The sequence below is a fragment of the Phacochoerus africanus genome, chromosome 5 (genome assembly GCF_016906955.1).
Source record: "Phacochoerus africanus isolate WHEZ1 chromosome 5, ROS_Pafr_v1, whole genome shotgun sequence".
NCBI classification, from domain to species: domain Eukaryota; kingdom Metazoa; phylum Chordata; class Mammalia; order Artiodactyla; family Suidae; genus Phacochoerus; species Phacochoerus africanus.
The window spans coordinates 3,695,060-3,719,789 of NC_062548.1; the positions used below are offsets into that span (position 1 = coordinate 3,695,060).

Genomic DNA, 24,730 nt, shown 5'->3' on the forward strand with positions numbered 1-24,730 from the left:
ATTTGGGAGAACGCCCATATACACCAAGTCAAGAGGAGGTAAGACGGCACATGCGATTGGATTTTAATTTTGTAAACTATACGTGCGGAAAGAAACACTCAAAGCTCTCTGTTGGCGGGGCTCTTGGCAGGTGTTCAGTCCTGGTTCCCCCGCCCTCGTTTAAGGGGAGAAAAAATACCCCTGTGTGTTTATAAGTGTAACATATGCACACATGTGTATAAGACCCCTGGAAAAAGCACGTATATAACATTCCGGAGGAAGATGTATCCATCACACACGTACCCCGTTTTCCTCTCTACAGGGACAGGTGTGTGTATACTCGCATGTACACGACTGTGTCCACGAGAATTCATTTTCTGCACGAACATTTCAAACTGGGGTTAGCCCAAGGGAGCACGGGCTCATTTTTTAAATTCTACCCACGAAATCAAGGCCATTTGTGTTTGTCCACCTCGGGCTGAGAGGCCTTGCGACTTTGGGCTCTGCAGAGATGTGCGCACATATCTGGCCTGACTTTCTAATGCAGGGGTCCGAGCAGCGTTCTTGCCTTGGTCCTGCTCTCCTGCTGTCGGTGCATCTTCTCTGCTCCGGCTTGTTTTCCCCTGTCCCCTCCCCTCCATGCCTGCCTGTGAGGCCCCAGCCCTGCCAACCCTGCATCTTTGGACGGGGAGACAGCCAAGCCCATGGCTGCCAGTCCCTTTCCTGTGGCTTATCAGGGTGCCTGGCAGGAGGGTGTTGATTCTGGTTGATCTGGGTGCGCCCGGCCTGGCTTCTGGTTCGGGAGGAAAACCCTACTTTGCAGAGAGACTTTGTCGCCATCCTCTGCAGCCATCCGTCCCCCAGCACTTAAACTGCCTTTTGTTGCTTCCTATTGGCACACGTGCCTGCCCCTCGCTGGCACGGTGGGCCCCCCCCTTCCTCCCTCACATACGCTTGTCCAGCCCCGGCCGGCCTGGCCACGTGGACTTGGAATCATGGCTTTCTCGCAGGGCCCCTGCCAGGAAAGCTGGTGGCTGCAGGTGCTGAGGTGGCCTGGGTGGCTGGGCACACTTGGTGGCCACAAAGGGGGCAGGGGTAGCTAGTCTCCTGGTGGAGCGGGCCCTCTGGCTTTGCAGGTGCTCAGCACAAGGGTGGGTGGCCTCCCTTCGAGCGCCCCTGTCTCTGGAGGGCGCCGTGGTGGACACTGGGTGCTGTTCTCCCTGGGGTTCCATGAAACGCGCCTCCCTGCAGCAGGGGCCTGGGGGGCTCCTTCCTCACACTGGTGCTGGTGGAGCACCCTGGCTGCCAGAGGAGGAGAACAGGGCGTCTCTGACCAGCTGGCTGCAAGTGCCACGTCCTGGGGGCACTGGGTCCCTCCGACGGCGCCCGCCGAGCCCCTCGCCCAGGCCTGAGAGACCAGGCGGGAGGCTCAACCAAGCCTGTCCCCGCAGGTGCCGCCTGGCCTGGAGGCGTCCGAGCCGCGCGCTGCCGAGGAGGCCCAACGCCAGGCAGAGCCGAGCCTCGTGGGCCCTCCTCCCCGGGGCTGGGTGCGCGGAGCCAGCGCGGCCGCCGCTGAGCCCGCGGGCCGGCGGGGGGCCAGCTCGTGGCCGGGCCGCGGGCGGTGCCTGGGCGGCCGCGGGGCCCGCCCAGCGTGGCCAGGCCCGTGATGCTGCAGTGCCGGCCGGCCCAGGAGTTCAGCTTCGGCCCCCGCGCCCTGAAGGATGCGCTGGTGTCCACCGACCCCGGCCTGCGGCAGCTCTATGCGGCCGCCTTCTCCCCGGCCGAGCGGCTCTTCCTGGCCGAGGCCTACAACCCCCGCAGGACGCTCTTCGGCGCCCCGCGCATCCGCACGGCCTTCGACTGGCTCCTGAGCCGCCCGGAGGCCCCCGAGGACTTCGAGACCTTCCACGCCGCCCTGCCGCCCCGGAAGCAGAGCCCGGCTCGCAAGCACATCTACCTGCAGCCCATAGGTACCTGCAGCCCGTAGGTACCCGCGGCGCACGGGTACCAGCGGGCGTGGGCGGGGACCTCGCGGGCATGCAAGTGGTGAGGGCCTGGGGGTGGCGGGCTGGGGCCATCAGGACGGTGGGGAGGGGCTGGGAGGGGGCGAGGAGGGCCCGCATCTCCCACGAGGTGGGGTTGTCTGTGCCCAGACCCCAGGCAGCACCTGGTGTGGGGGGAGGCGACCTGGGGATTTGGGGCCGGGGCTCAGCTCTCCACCCACCCCAGCTCCCACCCTGCACAGAAAGCCCAGGCCCCATTGCTGCCGGTCCTACCCGTAGATGCCCCCTCAGCCAGTGTGCTGTCCCAGCCACTGTATTGGCGCTTGCTCCGTGGTGTGCGGTGGCGCGGTCAGTGTCTGTCCCCTTCACAGGCCAGGACACTGAGGCTGGGAGGGGCCGCTTGATCTCCCCAAGTCACGGAGCTGGGGATTGGTTCAGGCAGGACGTGACCCCAAAGCCCTGCTCTTGAGACACTGGCAGGGCACATGGGGATTCAGGGACGCCTGCATGGTCACTGTCTTCCAGGGTCTAGACTGGGGACACCAGGGATGAGGGGCTGTGCGAGGACCAAGGGCTGGGGTGGCTTGGCCAGGTTCTCCAGGGGCCTGTGGGCCGGGCCACTGGGCCTCTCTGCATGTCACTGCAGGTGGCCCCCCTGGCAGAAGGGTGCATGGGGCAGAGATGTTTGGCCAGGAGAGGATGAAAGGGCCTGAGCAGAGCCGAGCGCTGCAGCTACCACACCACGTCCCCGGGGCAGCGGCTCCAGAGCCAGCCCGGGAAGGCTGGATGTGGCCGGCCGGGCTCCACGCGGGCTCATCTCCCCTCTTGCCCCCGGACCAGAGTCCTGCAGGCGCCCCTCGTTCTCCGTCAGCCCGCGGACAGTCAGCCTCCAGAGCATCCGCGTTGTCTCCCGGCTCCCAGCTCATCTTGAGAGGATGCAGGATCTGGTCCCAGAGGCCTGGGGTGGGCCTGGGCTCCTGCATTTCTAACCACCCCTGGGCGAGCCGCTGGTCTGCGGACATGGCAGCCACTTTCTTGCAGGTCCCTGGCTCTGATCCTAGGTCCGGGTCCAGGGTGCTGGGCACAGGCAGCTGGGGGGGCTCTGAGAAGCGGGCAGGGCCCCTGGCAGGGCTGACGGCACCGCTCTGCCCCCAGATCTGAGTGAGGGGCTGGCGGGCGGCGCGCTTCTGTACCACCTGCGGAGCTGCACAGAGGCCTTCTTCCTGGGCCTGCAGGTCAGGTGCTTGCCCTCGGTGGCGGCCGCGTCCATCCACTGCTCGTCGCGCCTCAGTCAGGACTCTGACAGGCTCCAGCTCCACACAGGTGAGTGTACCGTGGGCACAGGTGAGCCCCATGCAAGTGCAGGCCTCCACCACTTGGCAAAGGCCTCTTTTGGGAGTTCCCTGGTGGCCTAGCAGTTAAGGGTCTGGCATTGTCCCTGCCGTGGCTTGGGTCCCCTGGCCTGAGAACTTCCACATGCCATGGGCCCAGCCAGAAGGAAGAAAAGGCCTTTTTTGGAGGCAAAGTATGGAAGGAAGGAGCCCAGGAGAAGGAGGGAATCCTCTGGGTTTTTTTTTTTTTTTGATGGGAGGGACACTTGTTTCCAAGAAGACTCAGGAGTTCCTGATATGTCACAGTGGGTTAATGATCCAGCTTGTTTCTGTGGTGTTGCTGGTTCGATCCCCAGCCTGGAGCAATGGGTTAGGGATCCGGTGTTGCTGCAGCTGTGGCATAGGGCACAGATCCAGCTCAGATTCAATCCCTGGCCTGGGAACTTCCAGGTGCTGCAGGTGCAGCCAAAAAAGAAAACAAAAAAACAAAAAAGCAAAAAACTAAGACGAGGGTTCCTTTCTCTGCTCAAAAGTATCCAGAGACTGGGCCGCAGAGCGCCGTGGCCGCTGGAAAACTCCAGGGCACGTGGAGCAGGCGAAGCGGCTTTCTAAGGCCCCCTGCAGCCTTTTGTCCTGACAGAGCTCCTGATAGGGTCTAGAAGACCCCTGTCCCTGACCCCAGCATTCCCTGGGCGGGGTGGGGGTGGGGGTCTCTGGCGGCAGAGCGTGAGGCTGGGCTGAGAGGCACGGATGAACTGGGGGCTCTCAGATGGAAGGACAGGAGACGCAGGCTCAAGTTTAGGGAGGTCCCCAGCGAGGAGCTGGGCCCCCTCTGCCGCTGACGTTGGGTCTGGAGTGAGTGGATGGATGTCCTCAGCCGCGATCTTCTTCCAGCACTGCCTCTGCCTCATCCTCCCCCCCCAGGACCCATGCCACACACGTCCATCCCCTTCGCTCTCTTCTGTATCTTTCCTGCGTTTCATCCCAGCTTTCTTCTCACCCTCCACTTGCCTCATTCCCTTTAGCTGCACCTACTATGCTATTAAATCCGTAGATAGAGTTCTAGATTTCAGTTCTATAGCTTTTACTTATGATTTTGAAAAATTAGGAGTTCCTGTCGTGACGCAGTGGAAACGAATCCGACGAGGAACCATGAGGTTGCAGGTTCAATCCCTGGCCTCGCTCAGTGAGTTAAGGATCCAGCATGGCTGTGAGCTCTGGTATAGGTCGCAGACGCAGCTCGGATCTGGCATTGTCGTGGGATAGGCCGGCAGCTGTAGCTCCCATTCGACCCCTAACCTGGGAACCTCCATATGCTGTGGGTGTGGCCCTGAAAAGCAAGAAAAAAAAAAAAGCCAAAAAAATTGAAGTATAGCTGATTTACGATGTTGTGCCAGTTTCGCTGTACAGCAAAGTGACCCAGTCATACAGTCTTTTTCTTATATTATCTTCCATCATGTTCTGTCCCAGGAAACTGGATATAGTTCTCTGTGCCATCCTGTAGGACCTCGTTGCTTATCCATTCCAAATGGAACAGTTTGCATCTACCAACCCCAAACTCCCTGTCCATCCCACCCCTCCACCTTACCCCCCACCCCCGCCGCAAGTCTGTTCTCCATGTCTGCGAGTCTGTTTTTGTTTTGCAGATAAGTTCACTTGTCCCGTATTTTAGATTCCCCATGTAAATGATATCATATGGTATTTATCGTTCTCTTTCTGACTTCACTTAGCATGAGAATCTCTAGTTTTGCATCCATGTTGCTGCAAATGGCATTATTTCATTCTTTTTTATGGCTGAGTAGTATTCCATTGTATATATGTACCACATCTTCCTAATCCATTCATCTGTTGATGGACATTTATAGGTTGTTTCCACGTCTTGGCTACTATGAATAGTGCTGCAGTGAACGTACAGGTGCATGTGTCTTTTTCAATGAAAGTTTTGTCTGGGTAAATGCCCAGAAGTGAGGTTGCTGGAGCATATACTAGTTCTATGTTTAGTTTTTCTGAGGAACTTCCACACTGTTTTCCATAGTGGTTGTACCAATTTATATTCCCACCAACAGTGTAGGAGGGTTGCCTTTTCTCCACAACCCCTCCAGCATTTGTTATTTATAGACTTACTAATGATGGCCATTCTGACTGGCATGAATTGGTACCTCGTAGTAGTTTTGATTTGCATTTCTCTAATAATTAGTGATGCTGAGCATCTTTTCATGTGCCTACTGACCATCTATATGACTTCTTTGAAAAAATATCTGTTTAGATCTCTGCCCATTTTTAAAATTATTTATTTATTTATTTATTTTTGCTGTTGAGTTGTATGAGGTGTTTGTATATTTTGGAGATGAAGCCCCTGTCAGTTGCATCACTTGAAACTATTTTCTCCCATTCCCTAGGTTGTCGTCTTTTTTTTTTTTTATGGTTTCCTTGCCGTGCAAAAGCTTGTCAGCTGATTAGATCCCATTGGTTTATTTTTGTTTTTCTTTCTCTTTTTTTTGTTTTGTTTTTTTGTTTTTATTTCTATTGCTTTGGGAGACTGACCTAAGAAAACATTTGCACAGTTGATGTCAGAAAGTGTTTTGCTTATGTTCTCTTCCAGGAGTTTGATGGTGTCTTGTCTTACGTTTAAGTCTTTCATCCATTTTGAGTTTATTTTCGTGCATGGTGTGAGGGTGTGTTCTGGTTTCACGGATGTGCATGCAGCTGTCCAGGTTTCCCAGCAGTACTTGCTGAAAAGACTGTCTCTTTTCCATTTTCTATTCTTGCCTGGTTTGTGGAAGGTTGATTGACTGGAGGGTTTGTTTCTGGGCTTTCTATTCTGCTCCATTGGTCTGCAGGTCTGTTTTTATACCAGTACCACACTGCCTTGATGACTGTGGCTTTGTAATATTGTCTGAAGGCCGGAAGAGTTATGCCTCCTGCTTTTTCCCCCATTAGGATTGCTTTAGCAATTCTGGGTCTTCGATGGTTGCGTATGAAGCTTGGAATTATTTGTTCTAGTTCTGCGAAAAATGTCACGGTTCATTTGATAGGGTCACAGTAAGTCTGCAGATTGCTTTGGGTAGTATGGCCATTTTTACAATAGCAATCGTTCCACTTCAGGAGCGTGGAATGTCTATTTCTTTGAAACCTTTTTAATTTCCTCGATTAATATTTTATAGTTCTCAGTGTATAAGTCTTTCACCTCCTTGGTCAGGTTTATTCCTAGATACTTAATTTTGGGGGATGCGATTTTAAAAGGTATTGTATTTTTATGTTCCTTCTGTACTGTTTCGTTGTGAGGATACAGAGATGCGCCTGATTCCTGAATGTTAATCATGCATCCTGCCCCTTTGCTGAAGTTGTTGATCAGACCGACTAGTTTTGTGTGGAGTCCTTAGGGTTTTCCACGCATAGTATCGTGTCACCTGCATAGAGTGACAGTGTGGGCTCTTCTCTGTCACTTTGGATACTTTTTACTCCCTTCGTTTGTCTGACTGCTGTGGCTAAGACTTCCAATACTTTGCTGAATACTAAGACAAGTGGGCATCCTTGTCTTGTTCCAGATTTTAGTGGGAAGGCTTCCAGCTCTTCTCCATTGAGTCTTTTATTCCCTTCGATTGTAAGACTTCCAATACTTTGCTGAATAAAAGTGGGCATCCTTGTCTTGTTCCAGATTTTAGTGGGAAGGCTTCCAGCTCTTCTCCATTGAGCTTTTCGTGGCTGGGGGTTTGTCATGAGTGGCTTTTCTTATGTTAAGGTATGTTCCCTCTATACCCACTCTGGTAAGAGTTTTTGTCGTGAATGGATGTTGGATTCGGTCAAATGCCTCTTCTGCGTCTATGGAGATGGTTGTGTGGCTTCTGACTTGGCCTTTGGTGAGGTGTGAGGTGGTGTGTGACGGTGATTGGTTTGTGCGTCTCCACCCTTCCTCATGAACTTGCGATGAGTCCCACGTGGTCGCGGCGTGGGATCTTTTTATGTGTTATTGTGTTTGGCTTTGGTAAAAGTTTCTTGAGAAGTTCCACATCTGTATTCACCAGAGTTATTGGCCTGTCATTTTCTTTTTTGGTACTATCTTCAGTTTCGGTGTTATGGTGGTGGTGGCGTCATAGAACGTCTTTGGAGTTACTCCTTCTTCTTCAGCCTTTCGGAAGAGTCTAAAAAGGACTGGATTGGGTTCTTTGTGTGTTTGGTAGAATTTGGCTGTGAAGCCATTTGCTTCTGGACCTTTGTTGGTAGGGAGTATTAAAAATTACACAATCAATTTCCTTTCTGGTGCTCAGTCTGTGAAAATTATCTGTTTCTTCTTGATTCAGTTTTGGTGGGCCGTAAGTTTCCGGAAAGTTGTCCGTTTCTTCTAGGTTGTCACATTTGTTGGCGTAAAAATGTTCACAGATTCTCTTAGGATTTTTAAAAATTCCGCAGTATCAGTTATGATTTCTCCTTTTCATTTCTTATTTGGGTTCTCTCTCTTCTCGGTGCGTCTGGCGAGGTTTGTCAATTTTGTTTACCCCTTTGAAGAACTAGCTCTTGGTTTTGTTGATTTTCATACTGTTTTTTAATTTCCGTATCACTCTAAGAACTGCTTTGGTGGCATCCCATTGGTTTTGGATGGTTGCGTTTTCATTATCATTTGTCTTGAGGGGTTTTTAATTTCCTTTTTGATTTCCTTGTTGACACATTGGTTTTTTTAGTCTCCATGTGGTACTTTTTTTTCTCATTTCTTTTCCAGTGGTTGATTTCTAGTTTCAGGCTGTTGTTGTCAGAGAGGATGCTTGAAATAATTTTGATACTCTGAAATTTGTTGAGGTTAGTCTTGTGCCCCAGTATGTGGTCAGTCCTACAGAGAATGTTCCATGTGTGCTTGAAAAGAATGTATGTTCTGTGTTTTTTTTTTTTTTTTTTTTTTGTATTTTTAGGGCTGTACCTGAGGCACATGGAGGTTCCCAAGCTAGGGGTCCAATCGGATCTGTAGCTGATGGCCTGTGCCAGAGCTACACCACAGCTCATGGAAATGCTGGATCCTTAACCCACTGAGTGAGGCCAGGGATTGAACCCATGTCCTCATGGATGCTAGTCGGGTTCGTTAACCGCTGAGCCACTATGGGAACTCCATACTCTGTGTTTTTTGGATGTCATGTCCTAACAATATCAATTAAGTCTAACTGTTCTGCTGTGTCATGTAGGATCTCTGTTGCCTGTTGATTTTCTGTCTAGAGGATCTATCCCTGATCCGAGGCGGGTATTGGAGTCTCCTACTATTAATGTAGTCCCAGCAGTTTCTCCTTTTATGTCTGTTACTATCGTTGTGTGTATCTGGGTGCTCCTGTATGAGGGCATATATATTGACAAGTGTAATATCCTCTTCTTGATTGGATCCTTTTATCATTCAATAGTGTCCTTCTTTATCTTTCTTTATAGCCTTTGTTTTTGCTGGAGTAAAATGGTTTCATGATATGTTACAGATAACATTATGTTTAGAGTGCTTATTTTGTTTCTTTTTTTTAAATTACTCAAATGAATTGGTCACATCTGTGGTTGTATAATGATCATCACAATCCGATTTCACAGGATTTCCACCCCACAACCCAAGCACATCCCCCCACCCCCCAAACCGTCTCCCCCGGAGACCATAAGTTTTTCAAAGTCAGCGTCTGTTCTGCAAAGAAGTTCCGTCTGTCCTTTTTTCAGATTCCACATGTCAGGGAAAGCATTTGATGTTGGTGTCTCATTGTATGGCTGACTTCACTTCGCATGATAATTTTTAGGTCCACCCATGTTGCTAAAAATGCTGGTATTTCATTCCTCTTAATGGCTGAGTAATATTCCATTGTGTCTATGGACCACCTCTTCTTGATCCACTCCTCTGCCGATGGACATTGAGGTGGTTTCCATGTCTTGGCTATTGCAAAGAGTGCTGCAGTGAACATTGGAGTACATGTGTCTTTGCGAGTCGTGGTTTTCTCTGGGTAGATGTATGGCCTTTGTTTTAAAGTCTGTTTTGTCTGATGAGTATTGCAACTGCTGCTTTCCAGTCATTTCTATTCGCATGAAATACCTTTTTCCATCCCCTCACTTTGCATGTGTCCTTTGCCCCAAGGTGACAGCACATTGTAGGCTCTTGCTTTTTTAAAATTCAGTTTGCCACTCTGTGTCTTTTGATTGGAGCCTTCAATTCATTGATGTTTATGGTAATTACTGACAAATATGTATTTATTGCGCTTTTGAACCTTGTTACCAGTTGACGCTAGGTTTCTCCTTTGTTCCTTTTTCTTTTTGTGGCTGGATGATTTCCTTCTATGTTTGTGTTCTTTTTGTGTTTGTGCGAATGTATTGTTTGTTTTTGATTTGTAAGAGTTCCCGTCATGGCTCAGCAGAGATGAACCTGACTCGTGACCATGAGGATGCAGGTTCCATCCCTGGCCTCGCTCCGTGGGTTGAGGATCCGGCGTTGCCGTGAGCTGTGGTGTAGGTCGCAGGTGCGGCTCGGATCCGGCGTTGCTGTGGCCGTGGTGTAGGCCGTCGGCTGCAGCTCCAATGAGACCCCTAGCCCGGGAACCTCCATGTGCCGCCGGTTCGGCCCTAAAAAGATGAAAAAACAAAACAAAACCAAACCAAACCTGATTTGTGGCTGCCTGTTTTTCAAGTATATTAACCCTTTCCCACATCTGCTTGCTCTAGACGGACAGTCACATAGGCTCAAACACATTCTGTGAAAAGGGTCTCCTTGTCTTCCTTGGCTTCACCACATTTTGTGACTTTGATGTTCTCTTTTACACCGTCGTGTTTATCCTTTTGCTGTCCCTTGGGTGTATCATTCCGTCCTTCCTCCTCTCCTTCTGCTTTTAGGGCCACACTCACAGCATATGGAGGTTCCCAGGCCAGGGGTCAAATCGAAGCTATAGCTGCCGGTCTACACCACAGCCACAGCCACGCTGGATCGGAGCCACAGTGCATGGTAAGACCAGGGCCCCGACCCACTGAGCGAGGCCAGGGATCAAACCCGCATCCTCATGGATCCTGGTCAGATTCGTTTCCACTGGGTCACGACAGGACCTCCCATCAGCATTACTTTCACAAGTAGGTTTTCTTTTTCGTTTTGATCTATAGACTGGCTTATGTGATTACCTTCCAATTTTGACGTCCTCCATCCTACATCTTGTTACTTCTTTCCTTTCTTTTTTTTTTGTCTTTTTGTCTTTTTGCCATTTCGTAGGCCGCTCCCGCAGCATATGGAGGTTCCCAGGCTAGGGGTCGAATTGGAGCTGTAGCTGCTGGCCTACACCACAGCCAGAGCAACACGGGATCCGAGCCACATCTGCGACCTAAACCACAGCTCACGGCAACACTGGATCCTTAACCCATGGAGTGAGGCCAGGGATCGAACCTGCAGCCTCATAGTTCCTCGTCAGATTTGCTAACCACTGCGCCGCGACGGGAACTCCACTTCTTTCCTCTTTAGAGGAGACCTTTCAGTATTTCTTTGGGGATAGGTTTAATATTGCTGTAGTCTTTTAATTTCTGCTTGTCTGAGACCTTCTCCTTCTATTTTAAATAATAATCTTGCTGGGCAGAGTGGTCTGGGTTGCGCCTCCTTCCCTGTCAGAACTCTGAATACATGTCGCCAATCTCTGCTGGCCTCTAGCGTTTCCGTGGAGAAATCGGCGGTCCTGACGGGACGATTTCCATTATTCTTTCTTCCACGTCGCTCGTCCTTCCTCTGCATCATTCAGTATGCTCTTCGGTGCTTTTAGCTCAAGTTTCGTCTCTGGAAATGAATTTTCTAATTTTTCTTGGCCCCTCTGTGTAGTTTCTAGTTCATTTTTAAAGTAATCTGCATCACTGCTGATAGCCGTTCTTTATTTTTTTAAAATTTTTGTGTCTTTTTAGGGCTGCCCCAGAGGCATGTGGTGCTTCCCAGGCTGGGGGTCGAATCGAAGCTGTAGCCACTGGCCTATGTCACAGCCACAGCCGCCTCTGTGACCTGCAGCCGGGCTCATGGCATTGCCAGATCCTTAACCCACCGAGCGAGGCCAGGGATTGAACCCACGTCCTGGTGGATAGGAGTCGGGTTTGCTACCATTGAGCCACAACAGGACCTCCTCATCACCTCCTTTCTAAGGGAACTCGGAGTCCGTGAGACTGCAGAGTCTCCCTCGCCCGTTGCTCCTTCGGGGCCTTCTCTGCTTCTGTGAACCGGGCATGGCTCCTCTGCTGCTTCATTTTGCTTTTATTTCTCTTACTCTGTGAGTTGAGGGAAAACAGTTTTCTGCTGTCGCCTCGGAGGGCTGTTTACATGCAGGCGCCTCCCTGGGTCGCTTGTGTGGGGTTCCTCTTTTTTGGCGCGTGGACTGCTTTTGGGGGGGATGCTTTGCCGTCTCTCTCCTCAGTGTGTCTTACAGGTGTGCAGGTGTCTGGCTTGCATGTGTTTCCAGGGAGGTGGGATGGTGGGTGGCGCCTACAAGTGGGGCCTGGTCCCTGGGCCCTTGGCAGGGGGGGCAACCCACGGGGAGGTGGGGGCACACCCTGGGCTCTTGGCAGCAGCAGCAGCAGGGGGAGTGCATTCCCAGGGAGATGAGGGCAATGGGCTGTGCTCGGCTGCAGGGCCCCCTGTGGCGGCGACCCTTGAGGTCAGGCTGCAGGTGGTGCCTGGTCGCAGGACCCTCAGTGGTAGCAGGCGGTGTCCACTTCTGGAGTCCAAGGTGGCTGCAGCAGTTTGCAGCCACTCCTGCAGCCTGAGAGCCTGTGCATGCGCAGAGAAAGAAGTTCCCTTGGCGGTCCTGCCGCCCCCTTCTCTTCCCTCCCCAGCAATGGCACCTTGCTTCTCCTGCAGGCCCCGGCCTCTGCCCGTGACAGCTCGGCTCTGGCGCGCTGCTCCCTAGCCCCTCAGGCTGTTTCCCCAGAGCCAGCCCTAGTCCTCCCCCTGGAACTGACCCCTGCAGCCCCAGTCTCTGCACCCAGCCCCGTCCAGGTGTCCCGGGCAGTGGTGCCCGTGGTCTGTCCAGCTCGCTCCCTGCTTTGCCTTCCTCAGACCGGCCGCCGTGCTTTCCTCTGAGGCTTTGCGGCTCCTCCTCTGTCCCAGTTGGTCCCCCATCAGTTGGGTGGCCTCCCAGGGTGCCGATTCCGTTCCTCGTTGACAGCTCCCTCTCAGGAGTGCTGCTCCCATCCTGATGCCTTTTTTTCTCTTTGCTTTTTCTCCTTTCGTTCTACCCATCTTCAGGGAGGGTTTCTTAGGTCTTCTGCTCACACTCAGCAGATGCTTTGTGCTCATCATTCTCCGTGCAGATGGTTTTTGTTTTTTGACGTGTGTATGGGAGCAGGTGAGCGCCACGTCTTACTCCTCGGCCATCTCCATGCACCTCTCCTCCGTTCTACAGCTTTTAGTGGATCTGCTTTCAAATTGGCAGCGTCACTCTTTTTTTTGTCTTGTTGTTGTTGTTGTTGCTATTTCTTGGGCAGCTCCCGCGGCATATGGAGGTTCCCAGGCTAGGGGTCGAATCGGAGCTGTAGCCACTGGCCTACGCCAGAGCCACAGCAACGTGGGATCTGAGCCGTGTCTGCAACCTACACCACAGCTCACGGCAACACTGGATCGTTAACCCACTGAGCAAGGGCAGGGACCAAACCCGCAACCTCATGGTTCCTAGTCGGATTCATTAACCACTGCGCCACAACGGGAACTCCGGCAGCGTCACTCTTAAAAAGCTGCATTGAAGTAGTATTGGTGCAATATTATATAATTTCTAGGCATACAGTATAGTGACTCACAAGTTATATTCCATTTATAGTTATTATAAAATACTGGCTACACTGCCTAGGCCGTACAGTGTAGACTTGTGGCTTATTTGGTATCTAATAATTTTTACTTTTTACTCCCCTCCCCCCTCCCCCCCAGTAACACCTACTTTGTTCTCTATGCATGTCACTCTGCCTCTTTTGTTAAACTCATTAGTCTGGGTTATTTTTAAATTTTTTAGATTTTTAATTAAACATTTTTGAATATTATTATCTTTGGCCACACCTGTGGCGTGCAGAAGTTCTTGGGCCAAGGACTGAACCCATGCCACAGAAGTGGCCAGAGCCACAGCAGTGACAATGCTGGATCCTTAACCCAGTGGGCCACTAGAGAACTCCTGTCATATTTTATTTTATGTTTTTATTTACTTTCAATTATTTTCACATACGCAATTTTAATTTTTCTAGTAGCCATATTTACAAAAGTAAAAAAGAAACAGTTGGAATTTTAATGTGCTTTATTTAACTCACTATAGCCAAGATATTGTCACTTTAACTTGACTGATGCAAAAATTATTAATGAGATATTTTATATCCTGTTTTGTTTTTTTTTTTGCACTGCCTTCAAAACCCAGTGTGTGTTGTACATTTATAGCACATCTCAATTTGAATTAAGCTCACGTCCATTTGAATTAGGCTACACAGCCATATGTAGCTAGTGGCTACCACACTGGACAGAGAAAACAGTGCTAAAAATTCCTTTTTTTTTTTTTTTGCTTATTTTTTCTTGAATGTTCTTGGTTTCCTTAAGAACTGTACGATCCTTAAGGGCTGGGATCATGTTTTAAATTTGCTATTCTTTTTATCATTTTTAAAGTTTTATGGAACCACAGTGGATTTAGTGTCACAGACCTTTCCGCTGGACGGCGCAGTGAGTCCCGCACGCGTGTGCACAGTGCCTTCCTGCTCAGATTCCCTTCTCTCCCAGCGTATCACAGAATTACCTGGTCGAGTTCTCACGGCTCTGGGCAGGTGCCTGCTGGTCCGTCGTTCCACCCACTTCCGAGCGCAGACAGACGCCAATCGCAGCCCCCCGTCCGCCCCCCGCCACACCCGACCCCTGTAGTCACCAGCAGGTTTTCAACATCTGTGAGTCCGTGTCTGTTCTACACATAAATTCACGTGTGTCCTTTTTTTAGATCCTACATGTAAGTGAGAACAGATGATGTTTCATTGTCTAACTTCACTTGGTTTATTTTTAAATGATTTTTATTTTTTCTGTTATAGTCGGTTTGCGGTGTTCTGTCCATTTTCTACTGTACAGCAAAGCGACCCAGTCACACACACACACACACACGTTCTCTTTCCCACATCCTTCTCCATCCTGCTCCATCACAAGTGACTGGATAGAGTTCCCTGGGCGGTACAGCAGCATCTCACTGCTTCTCCACTCCAGAGGCTGTAGTTGGCATCTGCGAACCCCGAGCTGCCAGTCCATCCCGCTCCCTGCCCCAGTCTGGCAGCCACATGTCTGTCTAACTTCACCTAGTGTGAGAGTCTCTGCGTCCATCCCTGAGGACACAAATGGTATTATTTCATTCTTTCTAATGGCCCAGATTCCCTCATTGTCTTAAGGTCACTTCGTTTATTTGTGTAATGATTTTTATTTTTTCCACTGTAGCTCGTTTACAGTGTTGTGTCCGTTTTCCACCGGACAGCCAGTGACCCAGTCACACGTACATAGATGCCTTCCCGTACGTATGTGCCACATCTTCATCCAGTCCTCTGCGGATGGACACTGAGGTTGCTTCCAGGTCTTGGCTATTGTAAACCGTGCTGCAGTCAACACTGGGTGCAGGGGGTCACTTTTCAAAGTATGGTGTTCTCGGAGTTCCCGTCGTGGCTCAGCGGTTAACGAATCTGACTAGGAACCATGAGGTTGAGGGTTCGAGCCCTGGCCTTGCCCAGTGGGTTAAGGATCCGGCGTTGCTGTGAGCTGTGGTGTAGGTCACAGACGTGGCTCGGATCCCTCGTTGCTCTGGCTGTGGTGTAGGCCGGTGGCTACAGCTTCAATTAGACCCCTAGCCTGGGAACCTCCATATGCCATGGGTGCGGCCCTAGAAAAGGTAAAAAGACAAAAAAACCCAACAAAACAACAAAAACAACAACAAAGTATGGTTTTCTCCACATAAATGTGGGATTGTTGGATTATATGGTAGTTCTATTTTTAGATTTTTGGAGGAACCTCTATACTGTTTTCCAGAGTGGTTGTACCAACTTAGATTCCCACAAGCAGTGTGGGAGGGTTCCCTTTTCTCCACACCCTCTCCAGCATTTGTTATCTGTGGACTTATTAATGATGGCCATTCTGACGGGTGGGAGGTGGTACCTCACTGTGGTTTTGATTTGCATGTCTCTCGTAATGCGTGATGCTGAGCATCTTTTCATGTGTCGTTTGGGCATCTGTATGGGGTCTTTGGAGAAGTGTCTACTTCTGTCTTCTCTCCATGTTTTGATTGGGTTGTTTTTTTGATATTGAGCTGCAGGAAGTGTTGGTATATGTTGGAGATGAATCCCTTGTCAGTCACTTCATTTGTAAATATTTTCTCCCCTTAACCCAACGGGCCACCAGGGAACTCCTGTTGTAATTGTTTAAGAGTCTCCACATGAGTGATATCACACAACATTTATCTTTCTGCAAGACTTATTTCGCTTAGCACGATGGCCTCCAGGGTGTCGCTGTGGACGGCGGCTTCGCTGTCGATGGCTGCGGAGTGGTCCGCTCTGCGCACGCACCATAGCTGCACATTCACCTGTTGATGGGCACGTGGGTGGCTTCCCTGTCTTGGCACTTGCACCTAATGCTGTTAGGAAGCTTGGGCTTCATGTGTCTTTTCCAAATTAGAGTTTTGGTTTTCTCCAGATGTGTACCTGGGAGGGGACCTGCTGGGTCACACGGTAGTTCTACTTTGAGTTTCTCGAGAAACCTCCATACTGGTCTCCGCAGTGGCTGCACTGGAGTACACTCCCCGCAACAGTCTCTGAGGGCTCGGCTCCCTTTTCTCTGCTTCCTTGTCAGCACTTGCGATTGGCGTTCCCTTTTGATGACGGGCACCCTGCCAGGTGTGAGGTGGCAGCTCACGGTGCTTTGATTTGCTTTTCCCTGACGACCAGTCTCATCTTCATCTCCTCTTTGGAAAAATGTGTATTCAGTTCTTCCTGTTTTTAAATCAGGTTGGGTTTTTTGTTTTTTGTTTTTTTTTGATGAGTTGTATGAGCTGTTTATTTATTTTGGATATTATCCCCTTATTTGCTGTATCAACACACACTTTTTTGTCCCATGCAGTCGCTTGTCTTTTTGTTTTGTCACTGGTTTCCTTTGCTGTGCAAAGCTTTTAAGTTTAATTGGGTCCCACTTGTTTGTCTTTGCTTTTATTTCCCTTGCTTTAGGGGATGCATTAAAAAAAAAATGCTATGATTTATGTCAAAGGATATTCTGCCTCTGATTTCCCCTAGGAGTTGGACAGTATCTGATCTTACATTTAGGCCTTTCGTACATTTCAAGTTGACTTTTGTACACAGCGTAGGAGAATGTTCTAAGCTCGTTCTTTACGTGGAGCTGCCCAGTGTCCCCAGCACCAGTTACTGAAGAGACTGTCTTTTGTCCAGTGTAGACTCCTGCCGACTTTGTTGTGGATGAATTGACCCTAAGTGCCTGGGTCTATTTTGGGCTCTTCATCTTGTTTCATTGAACTGTGTGTCTGTTTTGGTGCTGGTACCATACTTTTGATGGCTGTAGCTTTGTAATATAGTCTGAAGTCAGAGAGCAGGATACCTCCAGCCCTGATGGATTGAGATTGTTTTGGGTATTCAAGGTCTTTTCTGGTTCCAGGTGAACTTTAAAATTACTTGTTTCATTTCTATGAAAAATGCCATCAGTGAGTTGACATGGATTGCAGGGAGTCTGCTTTGTTTGTTTTCGGCATCCATGCAACCAGTCTGTGTCTTTTGGCTGGAGCATTTAAACCATTCACACATAAGGTAATTATCAATATGATTTTTTTTTTCTTTTTAGGGCCATACCGGCGGCATATGGAAGCTCCCAGGCTAGGGGTCAAATTGGAGCTGTAGCTGCTGGCCTACACCACAGCCACAGCCACACAGGATCCGAGCCGCATCTGTGACTACACCACAGCTCACAGCATCGCCGGATCCTTAACTGAGCCGGACCAGGGATCAAACATGCGTCCTCCTGAATACTAGTCAGGTTTGTTACCACTGAGCCGTGATGGGAACTCCTTAGGATGCATCTTCTTATTGCCATGTTGTTAATTGTTTTGGATTTGTTTTTGCAGGTCTTTTTTTTTCCCCTCTTGTGATTTGATGACTGTCTTTAGTGTTGTGCTTGGATTTTTCTTTTCTTGTTTGCATGTGTATATGTATTACAGATTTTTGATTTGTGGTTCCCATGAAGATTTGACACAGCAGTCTATATATACACACGGTTGTTTTTAAGGTGCTGATCTGATTCCAGGTGCCGTGCAGCTGTACTCTGCTCTCACAATTCCTGGTTTAGATGTCGTCGTTGTGTGCGGACGACCGCTAACTTTGCTGTGCGTCTGCCTTGACCAGTGAGCCTTCCCATTGTGGAAATTTCCTGTTTCTAGGCGGGGCCTTTGCTCTTCCACTTAGAGAAGCTCCTTTCGCATCCGTTGGTGCTGGTTGGGTGGCCCCGAGTTCTTGCGCCTTTGGGGTGTTTGTAGGCTTTAGATTTCCTCGATCACATCTGAGCAAGAGCCTTGCTGGGTTGTGTGTTCTTGGCTGTAGGTCTTCCTCCTCCTCCACTTTATGAATGAGGGCCCCTCCCCCGTGGCCTGCAGCCTTTCTGCTGAAAACCCTCTGCGGATTCCCTCTTACGGTACTCGTTGCTTTTCATCCTTTGTCTTTCATGTCTCGTCAGTTTGGTTACCGTGCGTCTTGGCATCGGCCTCCTTGGGGTGATCCTGAGTGGGCTCCTTGTGTTTCCTCTTCCAGGTTCGGGGAATTTCCAGCTATTCTCTCTTCAGATATGTTCTCAGGCCCCTTCTGTTGCTCCCTCCTCCTTCCGGGACCCTTACCATGTCAATTTCACGTCCCAGAGGCCTCTGAACCTACCAGGTGTCCCATGAACAGTTCATGGGTCATCAGGTGCAACCCGCTGGTCCCACCACCATCTCGCTGCCCTGGATCTATCTGCCTGCTGCCCTTGCCTCTTCCCTTTCCTGTCCATACCTGGGTAAATCCAGCTCTCATCTTCCCTGCAGCTGTGTGGTCCCCTCTTAACGCAGGACCATGAACCCACGGGGGTCCTGGATGGTTCCCAGGTCTCCTCCTCCCTTTTCCTTCTGAGATACGAAGGAGGACTTCCTCGTCTCCCTCGCGCTGGTTCAGCTCCTCCTCAAGACCCCCTGCCTGGCCCTCTGCCTCCCACTCCCCTCCACAGCTCGTGCCGCTGTCCCCTCCCCAAGCTCTTGTTTCTCTGCCGTAACACACCTCCCTGCCCTGTGCCCCTCCGGCTGCCACCCTGCTTCCCCGCCCCTTTCTGTGGTCAAAGCTCTTGGAAAAGGTCTTTCTCTCCTGACTGCATGGACCTCCTTGCCGCCCTGCTCCCTCCAGTCCCTCTGAGCCCCTCTCCTAGGTGTGGACCTCACAGCCGCTTTGTCTACACCCGCGGTCCCTGAGCTGCTGTACCAAGTTACTGCAGACCTAGCGGCTTAAGTGGTGATTGTTCTCTTACAGTTCGGAAGATCCAAGGTCTCTGAAGAAAATCAAGGCCTTGCAGGGCTGGTTCCTTCTGGAGGTGCCAAGGGAGACCCCATTTCCCAGCCTTTCCCAGTTTCCTCGACAGGCGGCCCTCCCTCCCCTCCCTCAGCCCTATCTCTGTCCTCTTGAGGCATTTGTAGGGCCACACTGCCGCAGATGGAGGTTCCCAGGCTAGGGGTTGAATTGCAGCCACAGCTGTGGACGCAGCCACAGCCACGCCTGATCCGAGAAGCGTCTGCTGCCTACACCACAGCTCGCGGCAATGCCGGATCCTTAACCCACTGAGCAAGGCCAGGGATCGAACCCGCAACCTCACGGTTCCTAGTTGGATTTGTTTCTGCTGCGCCGCGACGGGAACTCGTGAGAGTTTGTTTAATCACATCTGCCAAGTCCCTTCTGCAATGTGGGGCACCACATTCACAAGTCCCCAGGGCCAGGTGACATCGCTGGGGCCATCAGTCAGCTGTGGTGGTTGCCCCCCCTCCCTGAAAACACTGGTCTCACTAGCCCAGCAGCCTTTTTAGTGTCCCCACGTGGCTGTCACGGGGCGTCTTGGACGACCCTGTCCCAAACGACTCTCCCGACAGTTTTGGGAACGGAGACCCAAGCTCTTCCTTGCCCCCGAGGCCCAGGCCCATAGCCCCATTTCAGGTCACACAACTTGGCTGCTCTGCGTTCTCAGCCTCCGTCCAACCGTTTCTCACGGAAAGTCTCTAGATCGCCTCCGACTTTGGGCTGGGTTGGTCCGCGGCGGAGGAAGGGGGGGAAGGGCTCTGCCTGCCCAGATCCGGAAGATGGGGACCCCACGGCTGCCTCACTGTCCCCCAGACGGCATCCTGTCCTTCCTGAAGAGCAGCAAGCCGGGGGACGCGCTGTGCGTGCTGGGCCTCACGCTGTCCGACCTGTACCCCTGCGAGGCCTGGACCTTCACCTTCGGCAAGTTCCTTCCAGGGCACGGTAAGCCGGCCCCCCGGACACTCCTGCTTCGGCCCTGGGGCTAGGGCACAGGGCCTGGAGTCCGTGGGGACGTCAGCCCCTCCCTCGACTCCTGGAGCCCCTCCTGGGGGAGATAAGGCGCATGGGTGGAAAGGCCGCTCTGGAACCTACAGCTCAGCTCCTCTGGGTGAGGGGCTGTTGGTCCCGGGGGCCCCTTTATGTGGACACACCGGCAGGGCCTTTAGGACCTGTGCTTGCTGGGGAGGGTGGCCCTGCCCCTGGGCTCCCTGAGCTGAGCCTGCCCCTGGCACACACCCCCCCCCCCCCCCGCCCCGCTCTGTTTTCCCCCAGAAGTGGGCGTCTGCAGCTTTGCCCGGTTCTCAGAGGAATTCCTGCAGCTGGGGCCCAGCGCCCCTGATGTGGCCCCGGCCGAGGTGGCAGCAGACGGCCCCGAGGTGCCCCTGCAGGACACAGGCCCGACTGTGTGCTTCAGTGCCCTGGGGATGCTCCAGTGCTGCAAGGTAGGTGGGAGAGGAGGGTGCTGGTGCTGCACAGGGGGGTGGGAGGAGGTGGGGGGACAGGAAGAGGCGGGAAGGGCCAGAGGTTCTGGCAAGTGCCAGGAAGACGCTCGGATGTGGCGTCAGACAGGACGGGAGGGGAAGCCGCCGAGCCCTGACGTTAGGGAGAGTGGACACCAAGGCTCCGACGCCACGTCCTTGGTCCAAGGCCACACAGCTCTGAAGGGTGGCAGGGTTGGGATTTGAACCCTTGTCTGCTGGGCGCTCGAACCTCTATGCCGCGAGGCCCCCAGAGCTGACCACATCTGCTTGCCGTTCTCCCTGGAGTCCCGGGTCCGCCCCCTCCTTGGGGGTGGGGGGCGGTGGGTGGCCGACTCCAGGCTGCAAGGCAGTGGGGACTGTCTCCCTCAGGTCACGTGCCACGAGCTCTGCCACCTCCTGGGCCTGGGGAGCTGCCGCTGGCTCCGCTGCCTCATGCAGGGGGCCCTGAGCCTGGACGAGGCCCTGCGGCGGCCCCTGGACCTCTGCCCCATCTGCCTGCGGAAGCTGCAGCACATCCTGGGCTTCAGGCTGGTCGACAGGTACAAGGTGAGTCGTGCTCCTGGGCGCTGGCCCCTCGGGCAGGTGGGAATGGACGTGTTGTCACTGTCGGGGTGAACAGACCTGCACGGTCAGGTCCTGGGCGTCTCGTACATCTGGCTGAGTCCTCGGCCCGGGGCTTGGTCCATGCTGGTGGCTGTCAGCACGGGGGGGCATGGCTTCTGTTTCCCAGGCAGCCTCATCACAGCCGCAGACCCGGTGCTGGACTCTGTCCTTAGGCCGGTTATGCCGTCACATGGGGGGCCGTGCTCAGCATCACTCTCTCCGTGGCTCCCCGCCCCCCGGGCAAGGGGGAAGGGCAGGCCCCCCGGAGGAGGCGGCAGAACCAGACTAAACAAGAAGGCCTCTGGGTCCCCCGGCCCCGCGCAGGGGCTGAGCCGGCGCCATGGTGCTGCCCTCTGCTGTCGGCCCGAGGCACTGCGGGCGAGGGGGCCCCAGGGAAAGGGGTTGGGGGGGCAGTTTGTTTGCAAACACAGAAACCTTCCTCTGAGTTCATAGGTCAAAGGCAGGGGGTGGCTGTTTTTTCTTCGTTAAAACCCACCTTTGGATGAAAACACCACGGTGAAAAAGTTTTCATTCCGTTGAAGTCCAAGGCCCATCAACACAATAGCTTTGGCTTATTAAGACGACGCCTTTTCAGCCTGAAGCCGAAAGTGAGTCTGTGTTGGAGGCGCTGCGAGGCGGGTCTCCTCCTCTTGGACACGGCTGGCTCAGGGGACGGGGCTCCAGTCGGCACCTGTGGAGCTGGGGGGCTCCGGGTCTGTAACAGGCTCCCAGGTTGCTGCAGGTCGGGGGCGCCACGGTCAGGACCCCTGAACAGAGGGCTGGGCGTTGCAGGTTGCAGGGCCCCTCCAGGAACAGCACGTTGGGGGCCCGGAGGAGATGGCGTGTGTCGTCCCCGTCGGGGAGGGAACAGGGGTGGCCCGGCCGCCATCCTCAGCAGGGCGTGCCCCGTGTGGGGTTGGGGGACTGGGCTGGATGCAGCCCAAGCCCCTCAGGGCGTGGAAGGTGAAGCGCAAAGCCCTGGGGTGCCTCGCCAGGCCCTTTCTTGGGGTCCCGCTCGCCCGTCAGACAGAAGCGTTCATGCTGCCCATCCCGCGACCCTGGACGTGCGGCCCTGGGCCTGCTCTGGCCGCGCAGCGCCTGCTAAAGGAAAAGCCTGGGTTTCCCTGGTGTAAAGCCTCCACCGCGGCTCATTCCGGGGATGTCACCGAGGCCCAGCCCAGGGGAGGACAGTGGCAGGCCGGGCCGTGGCCGCTGCCTGGCTGCAGCACGTGCAGGGGCCCCTGGGCCTTGCAGGACGAACACATGCTCGGGCTTGGAGGGGGGTGAACATTTCACGGTCGGGTCTGCACGCCAGAACCGCGAATCACACGCGGGCGAAGCGCCGGGAAGGCTGCGGGCCCTGGGCCTTGGTGTCAGAGCCTGACCCTCGCCCCTGGGGCGTGGGGATGTGGGAGCCCGTGGGGGAGAGGCTGGGGCTCCGGGCGGCTCCCTGGCCACGGGGGGGCCACACAGCCCGCGTTTCTCCCTCTTAGAGACTGTACCTCTGGACCCAAGCGGTGGCGGGGACGCAGCCCGGCCCGGAGGCGGCGGGGGAGCCGTCGGCGTCCCTGTCGGAGGACACCCTGCCGTGCAGCGCGGACTCGGGCCTGTGCTGTGAGAGCGACTCGGAGCCAGGCACCAGCCTGTCAGAGCCCCTGTCCCCCGACGCCTGGAGCCACGCCTTCCCCGCGGGCGCCGAGCTGGAGCCCGAGGACGGGCTGGGCTCCCTGGCGGCTGCGGAGGGACCCGGGGAGGCCCTCGCCGAGCACGGGCGGTGGCTGGCGGCCTGCATCCAGGCCCTGGAGAGGGATGTGACCGAGGAGGAGCTGGCACGGGTGGACAGTGCCGTGGACGCCCTGGCCCGCTGGGAGATGTTCACGGGGCAGCTCCCGGCCCCCAGGCACGACCTGCCCTGCGGCCAGGACAGCGCGGGGCTGCGCCGCATCCTGGGGGGCAAGTTCTCCTCCCTCAGGAGGAGGCTGAGCGCCCGCAGGCTGGCCAGGGCCGAGGTGTCGCCCCGGCGCTGGAAGGCGGAGGAGAACTAGCACAGCAGGCGCGTCTGGCCCAGTGTCTGCTTGTCCCCGGGACGGGCTTCCTGGCCACCAGGGCGCTGAGGGCCCAGCACTGGTCAGAAGGAAGGTGTCTCTGGAAGCAGAGGGCGACCCCTCTGCCTGGGGCCCCCTCACTCCCAGGGCTACCCGCAGCCTTGCGAGGTGGTTGGCTGGGGGTGCCCAGCACCCCGGGGGCTGTCCTCGGGCCCCACCCGACGCATGGTGGGTGGTGGGAGCCGAAGCTTGTTTGTCCTGGGGCTTCTCCGGGCATGCCAGTCCCTCGCGCTGGAGCACGGAGGCCGCCTTGGGCAGGGAGGCCCGGGGCTGTGCTACTGCAAACGCCGGTGTCTCGGCGCCTCGGCAGGGCCGCCACGCAAGGCGGGCTTTTGTCTCTGTCCTCAAAGCCCACGGGAGGGTCGCCCCGCGGCACTGCTTCCTGAGCCTTAGCGATTTCTCTTGAGCGGCTCGTGACAGTCCGGGATTGCCACCACGCCCTGGAGGCTGGTGAGCGTCAGAGCAGGGGGGGTCCACATGCAGAGCCAAGGTGCTGCGAGGCCGAGGCCCCTCTGAGTCCCCGAGACAGCCGCCTGCTGCGACTTGCAGAGCAAGCGAACTGGTTCCGTTCTCAGGATGGTTTTCTGACAGTGGTGGCCTGGACGCCAACATCACTGAAGGCAAGGGGCTTAGAGTTTGTTCCTAACTCCTGTGTCTGTGCTTTGTGGTCTAGTTCTACCACTTTCGGAGAGCAAAACCTGGTTGAGATGTTAAGATACCCACCAGTCCGTAGAATTCTGTCTCCCTTTAATTTTGTCAAGCGGTGCTTCCAGTTGTGGACGCTCCTTCATGGGCGCAGGCATTTCCTTGTTACGTTTTCCCCGTGTCCAGTGTCAGATGCCCTGGTTTGCAGCTCCCGAGGCCCGGGAGAGAGGCCTCTGGTTCCGGCGGCAGAATTCCTGCAGAGTCCTGAGTGGGCTCAGTATTTTCCCGTCGGGAAAGAGGCAAGAACAGGGCAGACAGCTCCTACGCTTTGTGCGTAGCTTAGCCGTGTGGGGGGCCTTCTGAGAAAAGCAGCGCAAAATACAGACCCCCAAGCAAGGAAGCCTGAAGCCTCCTGGTGAATGGGGTTGAGGAAGAACGCGGGTCCGCATCCCCAGAAAGTGCAAAGGGGTGAGATCCCCGTGAGGATGACGCAGCAAGGAGGCAGCTCCTTGGAGCCCGTTTTCCTGCCCAGGGTCAGACGGGCATCACAAGGACCCAGAGGTAACCGAGTGGGAGAAGAGGGAGCCGGCTCTGCAGAAGGGTGCCGGGAGTGCCCACGGAGAGCACGGGGGCGTGGGAGGCCGCTGCCTGGGGGTCCGTCGCTGTGAGCCACCGCCCACACCTTAGTGGCTTAAAACCCCAGCAGCCTGTCTGGCTCTGTACTCTGGTACTCTGCAGTGTGGGCAGTCTGGTGGGGAAGGGCTGCCCGGGGCTGGGCTACAGGGTCCAGCCCCAGGGTGGTTCACTCACTGGGCTGCTGTGAGGCGGCGGAGGGCTGGGGCCGTGGTTCTGTCGGGGCGGCTCAGGCGTCCTGGTCCTGGGGCGCTGGTTACCCGAGGCAGGGTCTCCTAGAGCCACGTGGAAGAGGCACGGCGCCTCGGGACTCAGCCACGCTCCCCTAAAGGCCATCAGCAAGGCCCGGCCCGGCTCACACAGGGAGGGGGTCCCACCTGTGCACAGGGGTGCGAAAAGGTTCAGCCGCGTGA

General features: G+C 54.1%; 1 protein-coding gene across 2 annotated transcripts; it reads left to right on the forward strand.

The window, feature by feature from the left end:
• Positions 1-1,629: 1,629 nt before the first annotated feature.
• AMZ1 (archaelysin family metallopeptidase 1) lies at positions 1,630-24,084 on the forward strand. 2 transcript variants are annotated; one of them, XM_047779441.1, is made up of 6 exons: positions 1,630-1,949; positions 3,138-3,305; positions 19,664-19,792; positions 20,123-20,292; positions 20,701-20,877; positions 22,428-24,084. In XM_047779441.1, exons 1-6 carry the CDS (start codon positions 1,646-1,648, stop codon positions 22,977-22,979), a joined length of 1,500 nt encoding a protein of 499 aa, XP_047635397.1. In that variant the 5' UTR covers positions 1,630-1,645; the 3' UTR covers positions 22,980-24,084. The 2 variants fall into 2 exon arrangements, with proteins under 2 accessions (XP_047635397.1, XP_047635398.1); XM_047779442.1 differs by lacking the exon at positions 20,123-20,292 and having other exon boundaries at positions 22,428-22,650.
• Positions 24,085-24,730: the final 646 nt, after the last annotated feature.

Coding starts and splice junctions, on each gene's coding strand:
- AMZ1 (XM_047779441.1), top strand. CDS start 1,646: ATGCTGCAGTGCCGGCCGGCCCAGGAGTTCAGCTTCGGCCCCCGCGCC. Junction 1,950..3,137: donor CATCTACCTGCAGCCCATAG/GTACCTGCAGCC, acceptor CTCTGCCCCCAG/ATCTGAGTGAGGGGCTGGCG. Junction 3,306..19,663: donor CAGGCTCCAGCTCCACACAG/GTGAGTGTACCG, acceptor ACTGTCCCCCAG/ACGGCATCCTGTCCTTCCTG.